The 21,694-nt window shown below is 35.7% G+C and overlaps 1 protein-coding gene across 42 annotated transcripts in view; it reads right to left on the bottom strand.

Moving 5' to 3' along the window:
• The window catches only part of LOC145683727 (uncharacterized), a 226,351-nt gene extending 207,951 nt beyond the window's left edge, over positions 1–18,400 (bottom strand). For all 42 annotated transcript variants that reach the window (XM_081755198.1, XM_081755207.1, XM_081755203.1 and 39 more), the window contains exon 1: positions 18,259–18,400. In XM_081755198.1, the coding sequence (XP_081611324.1) occupies positions 18,259–18,306 (48 nt within the window). In that variant the 5' untranslated portion in view covers positions 18,307–18,400. The remainder of the gene's footprint in view (positions 1–18,258) is intronic.
• Between the last annotated feature and the right edge of the window lie 3,294 nt (positions 18,401–21,694).

Below are 21,694 nucleotides of genomic sequence, written 5' to 3'. Positions count from 1 at the left end.
TGATTTCTGTCAGGAGCTAATGTGGTTCTGATTTCACGTTAATCTAAAGGTCCCGTCTTATATAGCCTCGTTGCTGAAAGGGGTGCTAATTTGTTTTAAAAAAGAAGTCAAAAACATTACGTAAAACTTGACGTCACAAAGTTAATAGCTAATGTATTATCGTAATTCACCTCGCAAACGCAGCTACTTTTGAAACCATGAAAGGTACTGATACTGCAAGTAAATACGGTTCATCTTTAATTCTGGAGATAAACAACCCTCTTGAAAACAAATATCTGTTTCCTCTTAACCTCCTATGCAAAACACTTTTAAAACAAATTATATGAGAAAACAGCAGAATATTATTCCTTTTATCGTGCTGATTTCGATGAGTTCTCCATAGATTACTTCTTAGCAGTGATGTGCCGTAAACTATAATTTTACGTCTACGCGATTGTCTACTGTAATCTATACGTAATCTACATTACACCTTTTCCCGTGTAGACTATGTAGACAACCACTATCAAATGTAAGGAACAATTTCGTTGCTCGTTTGTTCATATTTCCTCATTCAGTTGTTTCGCTTCGGTGCAGCGAGCATTTTTGCCGATCCCAAACGTTTCAGCATTCTTGCCAATTTGATGTCGAGAACAGAACCCAAACAACCCCTGCGGGGCTTCTAACCCGTTTCTACTACAACAACTACTACTGCATTTGCTGTGGATCTATATAGTACAAGGGCAAACTTATTTTAATGAAAGAAGTTCAATGAAAATTTTTAAAAAATTATCGTTAAATCACTTTTTCAATATTATTTTTAATCTTATTTTAACGAAAGAAGTGTTATAAAAATTTTTAAAAGTAGTAAAAAAAACTGTCCATAGGCCGCAAATATGCGTGCAGCGAAAAATTAGGGAAACGAGTATAAAAAGTAGAGAGAATTATTTAATCTGTATGTTTACTCTGCTCTGCACATTCCACTTCCTTAGATTTTCCACTTCGAGCACTGCTTTTATAATGAAATTTACAAAACTAATTCTCACCTGTGAGTTTTCAGTCTTGAATCTGCTGTATTTGCCAATTTTTTCTTTAATATTTTACAAAATGCATAATATTTTTCATTTTCCTTCATCAAGACGAAACTAAGTATTCGAAAGTTACTATTCGCTGGTCTAGGCATTTTATTTTGCACGCAATTTCACAAGGTAACGACAAAAGAAAGCTCCTTTATTGTCCACGATGCCATATTAAATTACGTGTTGTTGATATATTCTACATAGTCTACGTTGTTTACATTGTTTACGCATAGTTGACACGTAAACGTAAACTATCGTTTTTACGCGTAGACGCACATCTCTGCTTCTTAGATTTTGACTCTAACAAAAGTAACTGGACAAACGCATGTTTTTAGAGACACTCGTATTGACAGTATGACAATTAACAAATAGCTCAATGTAGATTGGTTATCAATTAAATCTATTAGTTGTTACGATATTTCGCTTACGTCCATCGTTGTGTACTCGTTCTAGATGAAAACGTAAATAATGTATCAAATTTTCTGCTTAAAATTACTGTAATTTTCTGTAAAGTAATATCGTAATTTTCTGAGCTTCAACAGAATTATTATATGCATACTACAACGTTATGATTCAATTTTCATCATTGTGTGTAGCGGGAATTCAGGGAAAATGATTCAAGCTTAAACGGAATTCGTAAGAATGAAGAGTCTTCCTTATTTATTTATTTATTTTTGTATTAGTCCCTGGAAGGGAGTCTAAGTTCTTGTTAACAAAAGTGTACAACTTACAAGAAGCATATACTGGACCATGGTCTATATACGATACATCTCTTATGAGAAAAGCTATTAAAATCTCAGATACATATATAGGCTTATACATATAGCCAAATACAGCGATCCAATACTAATATCAGTAGCTTCCGCCTATCCAAAACACTTTTTAACTATCATCAAAGTACAATTTTAAGATATCTCCTAAATTGCAAACACCAAATTATTCTGAGATTTTGATCAAAATTTACTGTCATCAAAAATGACTCTCGAAAATTCAACGATATTGTGACAGTAGTGAATTTAGATATTTGTCCGCTCAGAGCAACATACCACAGTAATAGGTCTTCAACCTTACGTCAGCAGATTTAATGATAACATTAATCTCAATAAAATATGTAAGCTTTGGTCCTCTTGTGGCTACTTGCATGTCTCGGCACGATTTAACTTACTTAAAGCATTTTATAAAATATCAAAATGCACACCAAAAATGATATCAAAAAGAGACAAAAAAGGTAATAATGTGGTACTACTGTCGACTGTAGCCTCAATACTATGGCATTACATTTGTACTCTTGACATAATTGATGACAAAATATCTCTACTTGATGAATTCATTATAGCTTTATACAATAAACATGTTCCAATGAAATAAGTAGGCTACATGTGACTAGATCGTTAAGTCGGTGAATTGCTCCGGAAATACCATCTTTAATGGCTGAAAGAGAACCAAACTTTCTGACAATACAAGCAGAAGAAAAAGAAATGTATTAACAACATTAATAGGATAATTAAGGTATAGACTTATAAGGCGTTACTCAAACTATTAGGAATGCCAGATTTGCGTTTGCAGGAGACTGTTGGAAATTACTAATAAGCTGCAATGTATTCATTTATTATTTACTAGCTGTAGCATTAGGTCTTTTCCTACCGACTTTAAGCTTCGTTGTCTTGTCTCTTTCTTGGTGTTGCATTCTTAATGACAATCAGAGTAAAAAGAATTCGCAGAGTTAAAAAGTGTACCGTGATTTCACAGTTCGAAACGCGATAGCACATACGTGGAAAATGAAGAGCTACGAGTATTAAAGGCTTAACGAGCGTAAAACAGTTGAACAGATATTAGAATGAGATGTTAAATTAATAACAAACGAGTACTTTTATCGTTTACGGTGTTAAGGTTTCAGTATATCTTTTTACATGTCGTTTTGAAGCCAATTATACACTCAGTTGAGAAAAGAATTTTATGAGGTTTGAATATTATTTTGCAAAATATTTTAGTTTAACGTCCCACGATTATGCCCTTTAAAATAAGGAAGATGATAGTTAAGGCAAAAGAATTGGTGTTGGAAGTATTGGTGGGATGCGAATGTGAGAGAGAACTGGAGTACCTGCACAAAAGCCACGAAAACGATGTTGACCTCCACAAGCTTACTTGACCGTGGATCGAACTAGAGACCCCATTAATCAGAGGTAAACGCTCCACTATTTTTTCTTATACATTCTGATCATTCCTTAGTTTCCTGCGTACCCGAGTTTTCCTTGTACACGTTTTTTTTTTTTTAACCCTTACCAAAGTGGACAGGAACACGTGCGCAAATATACCCATGATAGTTAAAATTTCATTGGCTCTCCCACCAGGAACCACGTACACGAAAGGCGCACGCTTAGTCACTAGACCAGCAGGGAGGGCATCACTGAACCAGTGCGGTTCTGAAATTATTTTGGAGCTATCTGTGCATCTTGTAAAGAAAAATAAGGAGGATAAGAAGTAGATTAACTCCAATAAAAGAACAGTGGTTTAGATGTTGGTAAGGCGCCATACCAATTCGTCAAATAGGGAGTATTGAATACGACTTAGTTTCTTGAAATTATTCTATCCACGAAAACATCTACCTACCAAGCTATCTATCTATTAACACTAACAGAGAGAAACACACTTTAAAACTCGTAACCTTAACTCAGGAGGACACTAAGGCTGTTTTATTTCAATTTTAATTGGTTACAGAAAACAACAGTGGAAACTCAGAAATATAATTGTAACTTCAGATTAGCAAACCTTATACTGGTCTTTGAAAGTTGGTAACAAACATTCACGAAGTACATAAATTATATTGTGTTATTGCAGAAAACAATGTAAATATTTCAGAGATATTTATTCATGTCTGTTTAATTATTAAATAGATTATTGCTGGGGTTACCATAAAAGGAAAGTCGCAATGCCCGGCTGGCCGGCGGGGTAATCTACCGCTTGCTCCGATGGTTTAAAAGTAGATTATTTAGGGTTTAATGTTTCTTTCACCACCAAAGCTACATGAGACAGAATCTTATGTTTAAAGGACACAAATTAACCCTTAGGAATGGGGTTGCCCGCAAAGCGAAATGAGACAGAATTTTGAGGCGAAACAGGTGCTCGAATAGAGAGCAAAAATGAAATGGAATCTTTGACTTTAACGTCTCACGATCCTATCTTAGGCTAAGAGAGACGATGATTAAAGCAAGTGAATGAAGATGGAAGAATTGGTGGAATGAGATATATTGAAGAAACGGGAGTACCCTGAGGAAACCCACGAGCACGATGTTGTTCACCACAAACTTACTTGGACGGGGATTGAATCAGGAACCCCACGCACCAGAGGTAAGCGCTCTACCAGTGAGCCTCCAAGCTCCCTCGAATAGAAAGAGATGCATGTTCCGTGGCAATACATCATCATCACGACACCGTATTGAGAAAGGACAGTCTAAGCTGTTGTTTCGTAGGTAGGTCTATTCAGAGGCCTTATCCCGGCAAAATTAAAATACCGCTAATTTTACAGTAATTACTTGATATCTTCAAATTGATAAAAGATAATTGAAATGTGGAACAAGAGCACCCTAGACAATATTATTTCGCGTGAGGTACTGTTATCGTAACTCATCTAGTGGCATTCCGTTATCAGCCGTTTAGAAACGCGAAAATAAGTGCCGATTTTCCAAATGGCTCGAAATCGAAAGCAGATGAGTCGTGCCATATATGACACACTTACAACTCACAAAGAACATCCCAGATGACACCAAAATCTCTTATTCACACACGTCAATATCTCACATAACAAACAAAGATTCATTTGATGTCTTTGATAAATAAAAAAAAAGCTGAAGCAAAAAAAAGGGTATGTGTCATATATGGCACGGCATGCGGTAAAAGGTTAAACGATAAGAATTTTAAGATTTTATGAGACAGAGAGAAGAGAAATCACCTTCACGACCTTTTGGAGACGAAATAATCTCAGCCCTTGTGTTGTACAGAACCCTATTAGTATCATCTTCGAAATTTAGAAAATACTAACCTAAAATACTTTATCTGCTTATTAGTAGTATTGTAGAAAAAATTTAAAGACTTTAAAATGTGATTTTTTCTAGTTTTCTAAAATAATTTTAATACAATAAGAACATTGCTTCTTTTCATATTAATGTTAGGTACTTAGTGTAAACAATATTTGAATTTTGTCTAGACGAGTACAAATATTACTCTGTCCTTTCTATATGACTTACAGTATTTGATATCACATTCTCTGAGGGTTAGCAGTGGAATGAGTGCTGTGCAGTACCTTCTTAACCCGTCAACGCCCAATGTCACTTACAGATGACACTGCTTTAAAGGCCTCTTCTTCCTTGTACTATACGTCGACTTCGAAACTTTTTTTGTGTGGTAATGCAACATACATAGGTAAGTAGCTGGTGCTACTGTGATTCACTAGGACCCTCTGGTGGAGGATTGGTGAACAAGAAGACGCCTTTAAAGTAGTGTCACCTGTAAGTGACGCTGGGCGCTGACGGTTCTCAAACGGTATGACGCGGATTTCATGAGCTGTTGCAGGGCATCATTATTCAGCTCCAATCTCCGTCTTTTCTGGAGGCAGTAAAATCTCAAAAACTACTTGATACATCGCCATCGATTATGCATAGGATATAGAGAGTAAAATCTTAGGCCCTAGTTCGATGATGATATTAAAACCGGAAGTGGTAGAAATTAACTACTTTTGCTTTTCACGTGGATCATTACACACGGTGTTTCAAAACAATGTCGACAACGTTTGAAAGATGTTTCCTGACATCAAGATAAGATAAAAAGTGGAAACCAACCTGGGGGCACAAATGCTTCTTTTCGGAGTTATAGGCTGCCGAAAACATAAAAAAATGAAGTTTAAAGATCCATAGCTCCAAAACTGTAAGACCTACCGTAGTCGGATCAAGACTTCACTTAGGAACTAGTATGTACTCTGTCGAAAAGTACATGTTTCAGAATCCTGAGCTACTTCTGCAACAATTTTTATAGAGGTAGTTGGTGAGTACTTCAAATTAAATGTCCGTAGCCAAACTCCCTGTTTAAAAATTGTTTCATGAGTACCTTAAGATTCTGAAACATGTACATTTGGATAGCGCACATATTATTTCCTAAGTGAAGTCTTGACTCAACCAAGGTAGGACCCATAGTTTTGGAGTTATGGGCCTTTAAAGTTCATTTTTTTCGTATTTTCAGCAACCTATAACTTCGAAAGGAAGCATTTGTACACGCACGTTGGTCTATACCTTTTTGTCTTATCTTGGTGTCAGTAATCACCTCCCAAACGTTGTTGGTGTTGTTTTGAAACACCCTGTAGATCAAAATTGGTAACATATAGCTAGAATGGATTTCTTGTAATCAGCTAAGCTTTCCAATGATACTTTCTATCTTCACTCTTACGTCTCTACTAAAACCAAAAGGTAGCGGTACCAAGAAATCACTACAAGTTCTATTATTCCGTGCCGCCATTCTTCCGGCACAAAATATCCGCCCGTCATGGGTACAGGAACCCTCAAGAACTACTAGATGGATCATTATCAACCTTAGCCAGGGTGTGAAAAGTTAGAAATCGAAATCTTTGATTGAGAGTCTATTTAAACCAAAAATGGTTGATATAAATAAGTTTTAATTTGTATGTTGAACATTACAGAGCAAAAAATGGCAATGTATAGCAAAGAGTAGTTCCTTACTATCGCTTAAGCTCCTAAGAACACGTATCTTCTCTATCCTATACTTCGTACTGAAAGTCTGTGACACTACTACAAGAAGCTATAGAAATCCATTACAAGTTTCGGTATTAATATTGATATACAAAGAGAAAGAAAGAAACTATAAGACATACGAGCGGCGTTCTTTGAATAGGTACTATCATATGTCTCAACCCTCTATTCAAATTACAAGAACTAACAAGTTAAGGTTTCAGTGTTAATCCTTATAGAGTAAATGTGTCATAGACAGCGAAATGCGGTTTTCTGCAGTGAGTTCAGCGCTCCAAGAATATATTCCAACTCCACTGTAGGGACGCACGGTGGCTGGTCTACTAGCTAGTGCATTCCCCTTTGTTATACGTGGTCCCGAGTTCGATTTCCGTGCGAGAGCCTTTGAAATTTTAACAGTCCTGGACATGTTTAACTGTTCGTTTAGTAAAGGTTAAAAAGAAACGTTACGAGGAAAACCCAGGAAACTGAGGAATGATCAGTTGACCTTTTTTTTTTTTTAAAAAAAAAAAAAATGCCTTAAGAACGCTTAACTCTGGTACGTGGTCCCTGCTTCCATTCGTAGCCAAGTAAGTTCGTGCTGAACAACATAGTAAATGAAATCTTTGAGTTTTACACCTCGATTATGCCGGTTAGGTTAAGGAGAAGAACAACATAGTATACGACGCTTTTCTGAAGGTACGCCGTTTCCTCCCACGTTATTATTCTATCATCATTCTGCTAATCATCTCAGAAATGCAGAGATCTTATTAAACGCTTGCAGGGACATGGGTTTAGAAGTAAATGCAGATAAAACTAAATACATGGAAGTGCGTCGGGACCGGAATACAGCAAATTATGGATGCGTTAAAATATTAAATAATACTTTTGATAAAGTGGATACTTTCAAATATCTAGGATCAATATTAACAGAGGAAAATCATATTCACGGAGAAATTAAATGTCAACTAAAAGCAGGGAATTCGTGTTACTATTCGGTTCAAAATCTCTTGTCGCGAATTCTGTCGAGGAATTTGAAGCTTAAAATATATAAAACGATAATCATGCCTGTTGTTTTGTATGGCTGCGAAACATGGTCGCTTACACTGAGGGAAGAATATAGACTGAAAGTATTTGAGAACAAAATCCTGAGTCGAATATTCGGACCCAATAGGAACGGGAATGGGGAATGGCGGAAACTACATAACGAGGAACTACATAATTTATATGGTTTACCCAACATTGTTAGGGTCGTGAAGTCTAGGAGGCTTAGGTGCGCACGTCATGTAGCTAGAATGGAAGAAAGTAGAAACGCTTTCAAAGTCTTGACTGGAAGACCAATCAGAAAACGAGCATTAGGAAGACCTAGGCGCAGATGGGAGGACAATATTAAGATGGATCTTGCGGAGATTGGAATACAGAGTAGAAACTGGATGCAGTTAGCTAAGGATAGAAGTCAGTGGAGAGCTTTTGTGAACGCGGCATTGAACCTCCGGGTTCCATAGGCCATAGAGTTAGTTAGTTCTGTTAGTCATCGTCTCCCTTAGCCTAAATGAATCGCTTTCTGTTGAAAGGGCGTATGTAACATTTTTCACAATTTTAACTTTTTTTAAAAAGAACTGATACTTTATAGACAGATGTAACAATTTGTGTTTAAAGAACATATTTTTCTTGAAACGTGTTATAAATATAAGGCATTTTTCCTTTTTCATAAACTAAACTGTCTCGTAAGAAAACAGTTTTTGTTTTATTGCACATACGCCCTTTTAACAAAAAATGATTCAAATTGCATAATCGTCAGACATTGAACTGAAAGATTATATTTAACTTTTCTTTTAAACTCAACTCTAATCTCTCTAGTAAAATTGGAAATGGCAGAAATCTTAAGGTTTTGATATTAATTCAAAAAAAAATATCTGACCATACAAACCAAACTCCTTCACGAGGTATACACGTCACATTGCTACTTTTAGTTAAATTAATTACACAAAATTTACGGCACATTTCATTATTGTTTTCTGTTTATTATGCAATTCTATAGTACAAATTAACCTAAGTACACTCTAAGCATAATTTTGTTTTCTATTTACTTTTATAGTACACATATTTTTCTATCATTTTTGTAATAAAAAAAACTTATTTCAGAAATGAAAGACCAATTCATTTACTTCTTTCAAGAAACGTAATTTTCAAACATAAATTATCGTTCTTTTTGTATTTACAACTGTATATTCTATTTATCATTATATTTATTGACTTTATGTGCATTTACTATTTGCTATGTAAGATAGTAGAAACTACTATTAATGAAATGAAATGAAATCTTTGAGTTTTACGTCCCAAGATTATGCCGGTTAGGCTAAAAGAGACGGTGATGATGAGATATGAATGAAATGATGAAATGTAGAAAGTCGGGGGAAACGGGAGAACCTCGAGGAAATCCACGCACACGGTGTCTGTCCACCATAAAGTTTACTTGGCGGGAGCAGGATTTCAACCCGGAGCCCCATGCACCAGAGGTAATTGAATGTATGCACATATACGATATATACTTTCAAGTAACGAGTTGCCAGTTTTAACTGTAGTTTTAGCTCGGTTTTATTCATAGAATGTTGTGTTTTAGCTTGCTGATATTTATTGGATAATGGCCTGGATTTTACTTTTGGATTGCTTTTGCTGCCAGGTGGCAGTGCCGTGCCAACAATGGTGCCATTTCGTAGTTGAACTGTCGACCTCACTCATATATAAGGGGCGCCGTCGTATATTCTCGCCTTGAGTCAGTGTTGCCAGATCTACTGATTTTGTAGAAGATCTGCTTTTTCTACGTTCTACTGATCTACTGCGAAAGAAAATGAAAAGGGAACAATCTACTGCATTTTCCTTACTTCGAGAAGTTGAAGAAATATTATTATTATTAATATTGAATTTTCAATGTTTCCTCACATAAAAAGATGAAATTCCTCTGTTATAATACACAAAGCTCTGTAGAGTATATAGTTATAGAGCTTTACTGTATATAATATGAATCCAAAGAATACAACTGTACGTCATTCTCTATATGCATTATGGTTAGCGTTTTTATGACTTTCTGTAAGATTTACAAGTAAGTCGTGTTTAAATTGGGACTTGGGCTGGAACAGTGGCTTAGATCGTTTCTCCGCGATCGTCAGCTAGAAATCGTCTTACGCCACGGTTACGCGTAACTGTACAATATAGCTACGTTATCGCTACGTGCATGAAAAGACATTTTCCCACTCCACTTCGCTCTTTCACTACGTTTTACTCCACACATGTTTGTATCAAATAATATATATCGGGACTTTCCACTTTCATTTGCTCAACGTAGTTCATCGGAAATGAATTCTGGATTGCTTGTTTTGACTACTGCCCTCTTAATAATGGCAAATTTTATTGCCCTCCCCGGATTTACATTCAAACGCCACCACTGTATGTGTCTACTGCTTTCCCCTGTTTTTTATATTCGAATCACCTGCTTTTCCAACTGGCTTATCTGGCAACACTGCCTTGAGTTTTTCACATTTGGAACGGCCGGAAGATGATTTTAGCTTTATCTTATTTTCCCACTTTTTGTCGCACAATTGACGTTTACTTTACAACTAGATCTACTACTTTGAGAAGTGTCAGTAACAGTTTTGTTAAGAGAAGGCAATGACGTTTAGATTACTCAACCAAAAGACTTATGCAAGACAAAGAAATGTAGCATGGCGGTAAAAAGAACATAAACAAAAGTCTTTTGTTTATTGGCTAATTTTACAATGACGAAATGAATGCAATCATTTTATAATTACTCGTTTGTACTGTCAAAGGTAAATCATTTTTAAGCTGAATTAATGAATTAAGTCAGATTTAGAAAAGATCTTAACAATTTGATTTTAACAGCAATTTAAATACTCTCCAGTGAGAAAAATTCGTTATCCGGACAGCTGTAAATTGTACGTACAAATATACGGTATTCTTATAATTACAACGAAAATCAGTACGGAACATACGCTAGCCATATGATAGACGCTCTCCCTCTTAGATGTTACACCATGCCGTTGCAGAATGTATGGCATCTAACAATCTTTCGTATATTACATACACATACGTATATTACATACATCAACTATATGTTACATACGCCAATCTGTATGTGAGATCCTGACCGCCTGTAGACTATATAGTTTTTTGGTTCGTAAGGAACACTTATACGAAAAGTACGTACAAAATATACTTTTTCATTTATATGTTTACCGTACGTTGTTCAAAAACTACAAGATTTACATATGTGACCTATTTAGGTAATACTGTATTACATATTTAGTATTACTGTACTGTATTACTGTACTACATTTCTCTGAGTGTAATATTTCTGTGGTGGTAATAACCTTACAGTAATTTTATAACATTACAAAGTACCGCACACTATTACAAGGTACTGCACAATACGTAAAATTTCTTTTCGAACATTGTAACTAAGATATGAAAAAAAAATTCCAATCGTTTGACATCACTTAAGGAATTAAACGCAAATTCAATGTTACGTTCTCCCCATGCACTTGTAACAAAATAAAACAATCATACTTGCTATTTAAAAGCTCAGGAGACAGAAAAACATGTGCTTAGAAGCATTTTACACAATATTACTTCCATCTTCGTAATATACAGTAATTCGAAACAAATTGTGGACGCCAGGAATTTAAGTGTTAATTTCTTTTTTCTTGAATCGTTGTGAATTTTCAATGATTTTAATTTTCCTTCGAAGTTCCTAATTCAGGACTAGCTGAGGAGAGTAATGCTCCCGGAAGTAGGAACGAAAAGCGTAGTTCTGATTGGTTGGCGTTATCCACTCTTGCCACGTTGCATTCAAACAGCAGAAATCAAACGATTATTGTTGTCGATCTTCGTGGCCGAGTGGACTCGCGTTATATGCGAATAACAAGCATCTGTTTTGACGTGAATTCAAACCCGGCCCGAGGAGTTTTTTTTTTTTTTTTTTTTTTTTTACATTTTTATAACACTTATTAAATTAAAATAATATGAAAATAATACTCAAGAAAGTGATTTACTTAATCTTGTGCAGACAAGTAGTAGTTAGTAGGAACAGGTTAAACAGGTTAGAAGCCCCGCAGAGCTCGTTTTGTTTCCCTTGTACTCCATGATATAGGGCTCGTTTTGTTCCCCTTGTACTCCATGATATAAATTTTGTGACCAACTTAAAACAACTGGTTAGGATAACGCGTAAATCACCTGGCTAGAGTAGCGCGCGAAAAAACGTACTTGCGGGAGCATTACTCTCCCGAGCGGGTCGTCCTAATTCCACCCCTCCCTTCTCCGTCAATTACATGAAAGCATCAAAAAATTGTTGAGTCAAGCACTGCTGAGTGAATAGATCGTAAGTTTTACGCAAGTGAACTTCCGAGTCAATTGTCTGTACCGCTGCTCGGCAAATACGATCAGATAGTATCAATCTAGGTCTAAATATTTATTCCCATGCCACCTGATAGAAGCTTAATGCCGCTATAGTCAATAATAATAGATTCAGTTGCAGATATTACGTAAATGCAGACAAACCTGTTCTTTTCTTTCTTTTCCAGGTTTCCTTTAGAAACAATACTAGAGAAGAAAAATCATATCGAAATCGAAATTTCAACAGGTTTATGTTTTATAGGCATTACACAATCGAGAAATGGTTTTAGGGTTTCTTTTCATCTATTCGGTCATTTCGGTTGTATTAAAGTACGCACTCATTTTGAGGTCATGCCGTTCAAGTTATCTCTTTTATATTTTCAAGGGATTTGTGTCAAAATGTATTTTTAAGCCTGAAAATAATATTTAACTCAGGGATGAAGACAGAATAAAAATAAAACAAAAAACAAAATAACTTTAACAAATGCCAATCTCTCAGAAACTCTTGTGTATGTGTTTGTGTCCCAAAATAAATTCCTAACTCGATGCTGTAATAAATTTCCAACTTACAAAGCTTTTCTTTTTTTAATGATGTTTAGAAACTAAAGAAGGCTTTAATTCTGAAAATCAACCTTGAATAATAATAAATCTCATAAAATGTTTATTGCTCCAATCACTTTTTTGTTCCTGGAGGCATTAACGCTCAACTTGTAAAATCACTAAATATACAATTAAATGTAATTCATAAATGTTGCGAGACTTCCCGTGCGAGACTTAAAACCGAGTCTCGTCTCGCGTCTCGGATAAAATTTTCACTCTCGTCTCGTGTCTCGTCTCGCAAATAGGAGACGAGACGAGAGAGAAGACGAGACTTCTCGCGTCTCGCGTGCATCCCTAATGATATGTTTCAACTTACTTTATGATAAGAATCTATCTATAACCTGTTTCAACCACAAAGAATTATGATTGGAGTAGTCCAAAGTCGAAAAGATTTGAAAGTTCAGATCGGGTGGATTCCCTGTAACCGTCCCACTAGTGGAGCATACGAGATATGATCAAAAAATATGGTAAGTTATTAAATTAGAAACAAACTAATAAGCTTGCATGGAATTTGATTTAATCTCCTTCTATGTACTGTCCTTGGCCACGAATGCACTTATCGCAACGTTGAACCAATGACTGGAAGCATTTCTGGAGGGGTGTTTAGCTATTCTGTCGTGGCGCTGTCAATATCAGGAAGAGTGTTAAGCCTTTTTTCCTTTAAGCACAGTTTTAACTTTTGGTAAGAGCCAGAAGTCGAATGGTGCTATATCTCGAGAGGACCGAATATAGATACAGAGGAATATTTTTTTCGACCAAAATCTCGCGGATCAAAAGGAAAATGTGGCACGGCGTGTTTTCGTGTGAAGAACGAATTCATTTGCCATTTAATCGGCGGTTAAAATGCCTTTCACGGACCCATATGACATGTTTAGTTTTTCGAAAAGCTCTCGAAAAGTCATTCGCGTGTTTGAACAAATCATATGTTGGACTTTTGGCACGCTTTTATCTCTTTTCGACGTCAAAGGAAGTCTTGACCGTTGCTCGTTTTCAACCGATGCCGCTTACGAGTCGCTCTTACCACTTTGTAGCAACCTTCAATGCCACCACTACATCACCATACACTAATTTTGACACTTTCTGATCTTCTGTAGCAGTTCTTTACAGTTTAGAACAAAAGGTGGTGCGCGAGACATTCTTAACACGTTCTCACTCTTCTGTCTCTGGAAGCCAACTCACATGTCACGTATCAAACTTGTTCAAACTCGGCACTCACTGTGCTAAAGGTCTGACGCATAATTGGACCGACGACAGAGCGAGCATAAATCCTCACCTCTCTGAGGATCGGATGCGGAACCGGACGCGGAACAACTTGTTGATACTTAAACACCTTATAGGCTACGACACTGCTGCATTGTTTTCTGTAATTTCCTTATAAAAATGTCCGATGTCTGGTATCCACTAAACACTAGTTGATTTTACGCACTATGTAATATGTTGAAATAAAACTTAAAGCTTTTAATAATTTATATTGAACTTATTTTTTTCTAGTTTGGCTATAAGTAACTTATGGTTACACATACTATAATGTTCAAATTTAAATACGGTTACAGGCTTTGTATTAAGAAGAAACACCAAAGCATATTTAAATTCAGCACCATTACTATCTATTTTTAAATAGTTAAATTGAAATATTACAGTTTAATTGTACTCACATAAAAACCTTTTTAGTTTTACGTTATACAATTATGCCCTGTAGACTTAGAGACACGTTGTCGCTCACTCTGAGGAAAGAACTTACACTGAAAGTATTTGAGAACAAAATTTTGATATGAATATTGGGACCCAAGAAAATGCAAAACGGGGAATGGCGGAAACTTCATAACGAGGAAGTACATAATTTATACGATTTACCAAACGTTGATAGGGTAATCAAGTCTAGGAGGTTCAGGTGGGCAGGTCATGTAACCAGAATGAAGGAAAGTAGAAAAGCCTTCAAATTCTTAACTGGAAGACCAATCACTAAGCCAACATTTGCAAGAGTTAGGTGCATATAGGAGGACAACATTAAGATGGATCTCGCAGAAATACAAATCCAAAATAGAAACTGAATCCAGTTGGCTAAAGATAGAAGTCAGTGGAGAGCTTTTGTGAATGCAGCATTCAATAGGCCATTGAAATAGTTAGACTATAGGAGACAGTAATGATGATAATTAATTGAAGAGTTGAATAAATAAACTTGTACAAAAAGGAGAAACCCTAAGAAAACCTACGAACATGATGTTTGTTTAACATAAAGTCCAGTTGACACGAGGGGATATCAGACCAGGCAGCATACACCAGAGACACGATCTATCACTAAGCTACGACAATTCCTTTATTTCGTCAGAATATTTTACTGTAGAAATACACAAATTGCCATATTTTGAAGTAACTAAATAAAAACAATGTAATGTTTAAGGTATCTTGGAATTAAATAGACACAATGAAATCTTGAATCTGGAATTTGCATCCACGCTAGCGTCACGCATAGGGTCAGGGAGGATACAATATAGCTAACATCTTTTAGTGTAAGTATTAACTATTAGCAATTAGTGATATTGATATTTACAGACTTAATGTTTTCCTTTTATGATAAATATGGTGTTTTCTGTTTCTTTTCTTTTCTTTTCTTCTTCTTTGTTTTTAATAATCTGCATAATTTCCCATTCTAGCTTAAAGATTGTGTTTCAAAATAGTGAGCTTCATGGGCCTCACTTTTAGAATATGCAATACGTACCCCGTCCTCAGAGAATTATTACGTATGATGTCATTGGAGTGTATTCAGTTGCTACCAATATAGCACATTACATAAAGACCTTACAACAAAGCAAATAATGCTTCCTTAGGCAGCAAAGCTATATTTATACAATATGAAAATGCAAAATGATGATCCTTTAAATATACCGAGCAATTAAGTTAGTACATAATAAGGAATCGGAAGTAAACGGGATCTGATAAAATCATTGAAAACAGCTAATTTTCTCTACCTTTTTAAACAAACAATTTAGGCTCTATTACAAAATTACATTGAAGATCATTGAGAGGAGACATAACATTGCAATGTCCTGGTATATCTGATGAAAGCTTATTTAGAAATATTTCCCGTATTTGTCAGTAAAGGTTGTGTAAATAGATTTGATAATTAATATTGATGTTAGATAAGAAATTAATTAAAATTAAGCATGCAAGTGTGCAAAGCGAAACTAATATTATCTTAAATGGCAGCATTTACCTCCCTCGTGGCTAAGTTTTTAGCGTACGAGAACTTGGCGCGGCAGACCTGGGTTCGGGATTCCCGTCGAAGTTCATGTGGTTCTGATTCCATGTTAATCAATAGGTCCACGTCTCATGTAGCCTCTGTGCTGAAAGGGAAGCTAAACTCTGGATCAGATAAAATGACAAAATTATAAGGAAAACTCAAAGCCCTCTGTGCTGCTCACTGGTTAATGCGCCTACATTACGTAATGGAGAGCAAGGGTTCGACTATTGCTGTGAGAACTTCAAACGCGTTATGTTGGTTCAGATTCGACCTGAAGCTACAGGTATACGTCACATTAGTTCTGAAGAGAGAAGCTATATTTGAATTAGTAACAACACAGGAAATCAAAATAAAAATTAAATCTTTGAGTTTAACGTCACACGATTTATGTCTTTTGGGTTAAGAGAGACGGTGATTAAAGGCAGTAACTGATGATGGAAAAATTGGGGAATGCGAAAGCCGAAGGAAACGGGAATATACCGCGAAAATCTACGGTTACAATGTTGTCCACCATAAAATTTCTTGGGCGAGGATCGAATCAGGACCCCATGCACTAGAGATAAGCATTCTACCACTGAACCACCGTGCTCGACAAAATCAACATAATCACCATGTATGTTGGCTATACCCAAGAAAGCCCATTTCTCTGTAAATTTGGGGAGTGCCCATTCAGATGCAAAAGGTCAATACGAGGATTTTAAGACAAATTGCATTCACATTATGCCAAATATTGTATATTCATAAATACAATGCGGGATGCCGACATGAACATTGAGGGGCTCGGCACCCAAGATCGGTGCACTTGCTATACCTCCCACCTACGGTCATATATAATCAGCAACCAAGGGCGCCGATTTCTCTGTAGATTTGGGGGATCCCATTCAGATGCAGAAGGCATATATATGACAATTTTAAGACAAATTGCATTCACATTATGCCAAATATTGTATATTCATAAATACAATGCGTAGCCCACATGAATTTTGGGCAGCCCTGGCCCCCTCGCCCCCAGGATCGGCACCATTGTCAGCAACGGTCCTATATAACATAATTCGAAGTAGAGCATGATAAAATAATTAAGGAGACCTAAGTTGCTCTTTTTCTTTAAATAGCTCTTAAGCTGATGAACAGAGTTACGTTACAAACTACAGAGAGAGATAATTCATCGCAATGTTCCTGTTCCTTCGAAAAAATCCAATTTAGGAACATTTGCTGTGTTTTCTCACTAAAAGCTATGCAAATAATTCTGAATCAAATTTAGGTAACATAAGGAAAGAATTAAACTAACAGCAAATTGGCAATGTGAAAATAAACCATTTATACAACAATACTATTTACAAAACTCAGCCTTTCTTGCTGGTCTAGTGGTCACTGTTCAAGCTTATCTTGCCGGAGGTTCGGGATTAGATACTTGAAGTGAGAGCTTTTAAACACACCGTAATGGTGTGAGTTCTTCATTAATTTCTCAGACACATCTCATTGATGGTAAGAAGGGACGTTAAACTGCAAATACCAATAATAATAATAATAATAATAATAATAATAATAATAATAATAATAATAATAATAATAATAATAACAACAATAATAATAATAGGAAAAATCAAAATATTTACTAAGTGGATATACCTCCCAGTTAGAAGTATACATAATTAAGAATGGGGAAAATCTCCTAAATTGGACATGACAAAATAGTTTAGTATTTGTAAGTTTCTCTCTCTCTCTCTCTCTCTCTCTTTCTCTCTCTCTCTCTCTTTTTTTAACTTTTAAGAATGGAAAACTGAATTACTGAGTTGTATTGTGTACCTCAGTGAAAGAGAACAATATATCACTATGCTGTGCAACTCCGATAAACGCAAATTTCTATTTTGTTTATATTTTACTATTAAATCTTGTGAAAATATATTGAGACTCGAATTGAAGTTAGACAGCAAAAAAACATTTAACTCACCATGCAAATTGACAAAGTAAACGGTTAAAATTATATCCCATATTAAATAAATGGCATTCGAATTGGTTTCGTTGCACTGTGCTTTGTGGACTGCAGTCGCTGATTAGCTGTAGTCACACGCCATTGTTTTATCATTCGTAACGCTATTAATTTCTTTTTATCATCCCGTAACAATATACTACTCCGGCAGTAATGATTGACGAATCTTTTTATCACCATTTACGTTTTAAGAAAACACAAAAAAAGAAATCCTTTTTAGTTGTTGCATACCTGGAATCCAACAAAGCAAGCGAGGAGGTAGTCGGAAACCGCTGCCATGTTGAAGGTGATGGTTGAAGACTCCCGCACTGGCGATAGAACCACTTAAACTGTTGGATCTCCTACCGAGACTCGCTCAATGATGGTCATGTTACGCAACACTGGCGTTTATATTAATGAAATTTCCAAGGAAGAACAATGGTCGCCTCACATAACTTCCAGGTCGTAAATTTCCGTCCCGAGTTTTTAGAGACGCTGAATCAACTGTCATTTCTTTTATTGAGCTATAAACCATTCGTATTGTAAACCGTTGTTTACACTCCACCAACGAGAAGAAGATCTCAAAACAAACTGTAACATCCTCTTTCCTACACTTTTTACAGCAAATCTCAAAACAGCGAATCTCATTACATACAGTCTTGTATTTGTCAGAGATGTACTTCTTTGTCATTAATGGATCTGTTGGATAAACATCAACGCCAAATTCAATCGCCAATCCAATGGAACAAGATTACGCATGCACTTCATTCAACAGAAATGAACAAGCTTCACGGATTGAATTGTGTTCATGTCCTGTGTCATCAGGAAAACTATATTGGACACGACTGTACAGCTTAAAATAGAGTCCGACATACTATGATGTTGTCATAACGGGAATTGAACCTTTGATGTCGAATACCAAAGGCATATGTGCTGACCAGTAGACCAACTTAAAGACATGAATAATTTTATCTGCAATTAACTCGCTCGCTGCCACTTGACGCCATTATGGCGTCATTCATACCTATTGCTGTGTGCCATTTGACGCTATTTGGCGTCAAGAGGTAGTTCTCATTCTTGACATTCTCTGGAAAGTTTTATGCAGGTATAGAGCTTTTATACTCTGGTGGTGCACAGTGTTGGCCTGGTCATTGTCTGTAGTGTGCATTTTTGAACAACTACTGTAAAATTCAATGAAGTATAGAAACAATAATTAGGATACTGGTGTTGAATATGTTCACTGTCTGATGTTAATTTTCCAGCGTAGCATATGGTATACTAATAGGTCAGCGCATTAGTTTAGATTAGTCAGGTTGGATTTGGTTGAATCGGATTAAATTTGCACAGCCAGATTAGGTTAGATTACCATATCTTAAATAAAGGAAGTGAACATATGCTTCCCAAGATGGAAAGAAAAGGGAACATGGACACGAGGTGAATACATGTTACTTCGACATCTTCAGAGCACTTTCTTTCCTCTATTAGGTTAGGTTCGGCTAAGTTAGAAGCAAAGTGAAAACACAATGATTAGAAAGTCACAACTAATCACGTCGCGATATCAGTGTTAAATAAATAAACAAATAAATAAAATACATAAAATTTTAGCGTCAAGTGGCATGTCATACTCCAATGACTGTGTCATGTGCAACTGACGGCAAACGGCATTTTTCCCGGATTTTTTTTTTTTCATTTCCCAAACCAGCCTCCAAAATCAATTATTCTAAAATGTAGGTGGCACATTGGCTTGGAATACTGGAAACAAGGTGGCAGCGAACAAGTTAAGAGTCTTCATCACGGCGAAATTAAAATACCGCTAATTTTACACTAATTATGTGATATCTTCAAATAGATAAAAGATAATCGAAATGTGGAATAAGAGCGCTCCAGACAATATTATTTTACATGAGATACCGTTATCACGACTCACTTATCTGCTTTCAATTTCGAGCCATTTTGAAAATCGGCATTTATTTTCGCGTTTCTAAACAGCTGAAAACGGAAAGTCACTAGATGACTTGTGATAACGGTACCTCACGCAAAATAATATTGTCTAGGGCGCTATACATAATTACTGTAAATTAACGGTATTTTAATTTCGCCGTGATGAAGACTCTTAAGACTCTAAATTCTAGTTAGGGTGAGAGGCACTATAGCTAAGTCCTAAGTCGTAGAGCGCTTACCTGTGGTGCGCCAGTTCCTTGGTACGATCCGCGACCAAGTAAGATTGTGGTGGACAACATCGTGTCCGGGGGTTTTCTCTCGGTACTTCTGTTTCCTCCCACACTTTCATTCCATCCAATTGTTCCATCATCATTCACTTACCTTTACCATCATCTTACTTAGCCTAAAGGGTATAATCGTTGGAAGTTAAATTCAAAGATTTCATTTCATTTCTAACTAGGGAAAATAGCCCATTGCACATGTTTTAATCACAATCCACAGTTTAACTATAAATTCCACACTCAGAGTAGGCTACAACAACAATAAGCACTAATATGGAAAAAATGAAACGTAATCTTTGAGTTTTACGTCCCACGTTTATGCCGGTTAGGCTAAAGGAGACGGTGATGATGAGTAATGAATGAAATGGTAGAATGAAGAAAGTGGGAGAACTCCGAGAAAACCCACACACACGGTGTTTGTCTACCACAAAGTTCACTTGGCGGGGGCTGGGATCGAACCCGGGACCCCAAGCACCAGAGGCGAACGCTCTACACTGAGCCACCGCGGCCTCCAGCATTAATATGGCTGATTGGATGCATATCTTAAGCATAACGAGTCATTAACTCTCTTGTAGCTATATGGTTCACATACATGGCTTCGTCGTGGCAGAGTAAAGTTCGATTCCTGGTGGGAGCTCATGTGGTTCGGATTCCATGTAGGCCCACGTTTCCTATAAATTCATTGCTAAAAGAAACTTTAAATTCCAATTAACCACAGCGATTCATATCAGTGGTTGATCCACTGCGAAGCCGAATATAGTAAGTTATTTCGAAAGAGATAAGGGAAGTACTGTCTTGGAATTACACCAGGATTTATTACTTTAAATGGATATGAAATTCCTGAACTTAATAGATAACTTTCCGATATCGAGCTTCAGTAATTATTGTACAAAAATAGTGACGTGTGAATAAATTAAATAAGATATATGCGTAAAATATACGCGTAAGTGTTATTATCGAAATAAGCTCGAAAACTGCAACACAAACAATGCCACTAGTATAGAGTATAAGATATATATAAACTTGATTTTTTTACAAGGGATATTCAAGTGTCTATATCGATTAATTGATTGTTTTGGAATTATATATATATATATATATCATTATATATATGTTATATATATATATATATATATATATATATATATATATATATATATATATATATATATATATATATATATATATATTGATATTTTTATAAAAAGGCCTTGTGTCCATCTTAAACACAAATTAAACACAACTTTCTTACAAGGCTGTCTAATTCTTTATTATAAATTAACGAGAAATGTTACAGTTTATAAAACTGTAAGATTTCTCGTTAATTTATAATAAAGAATTAGACAGCCTTGTAAGAAAGTTATGTTTAATTTGTATATATATATATATATATATATATATATATATATATATATATATATATATATATATATATATATATATATACAGCTCTGTTACTATATAAA

Source organism: Thermobia domestica, chromosome 4 (assembly GCF_964235325.1).
Source record: "Thermobia domestica chromosome 4, izTheDome1.hap1.1, whole genome shotgun sequence".
In the NCBI taxonomy this organism is placed as follows: domain Eukaryota; kingdom Metazoa; phylum Arthropoda; class Insecta; order Zygentoma; family Lepismatidae; genus Thermobia; species Thermobia domestica.
The sequence above is the reverse complement of the archived record's forward strand: the minus strand, read 5'-3'. Positions and strand labels throughout refer to the sequence as shown.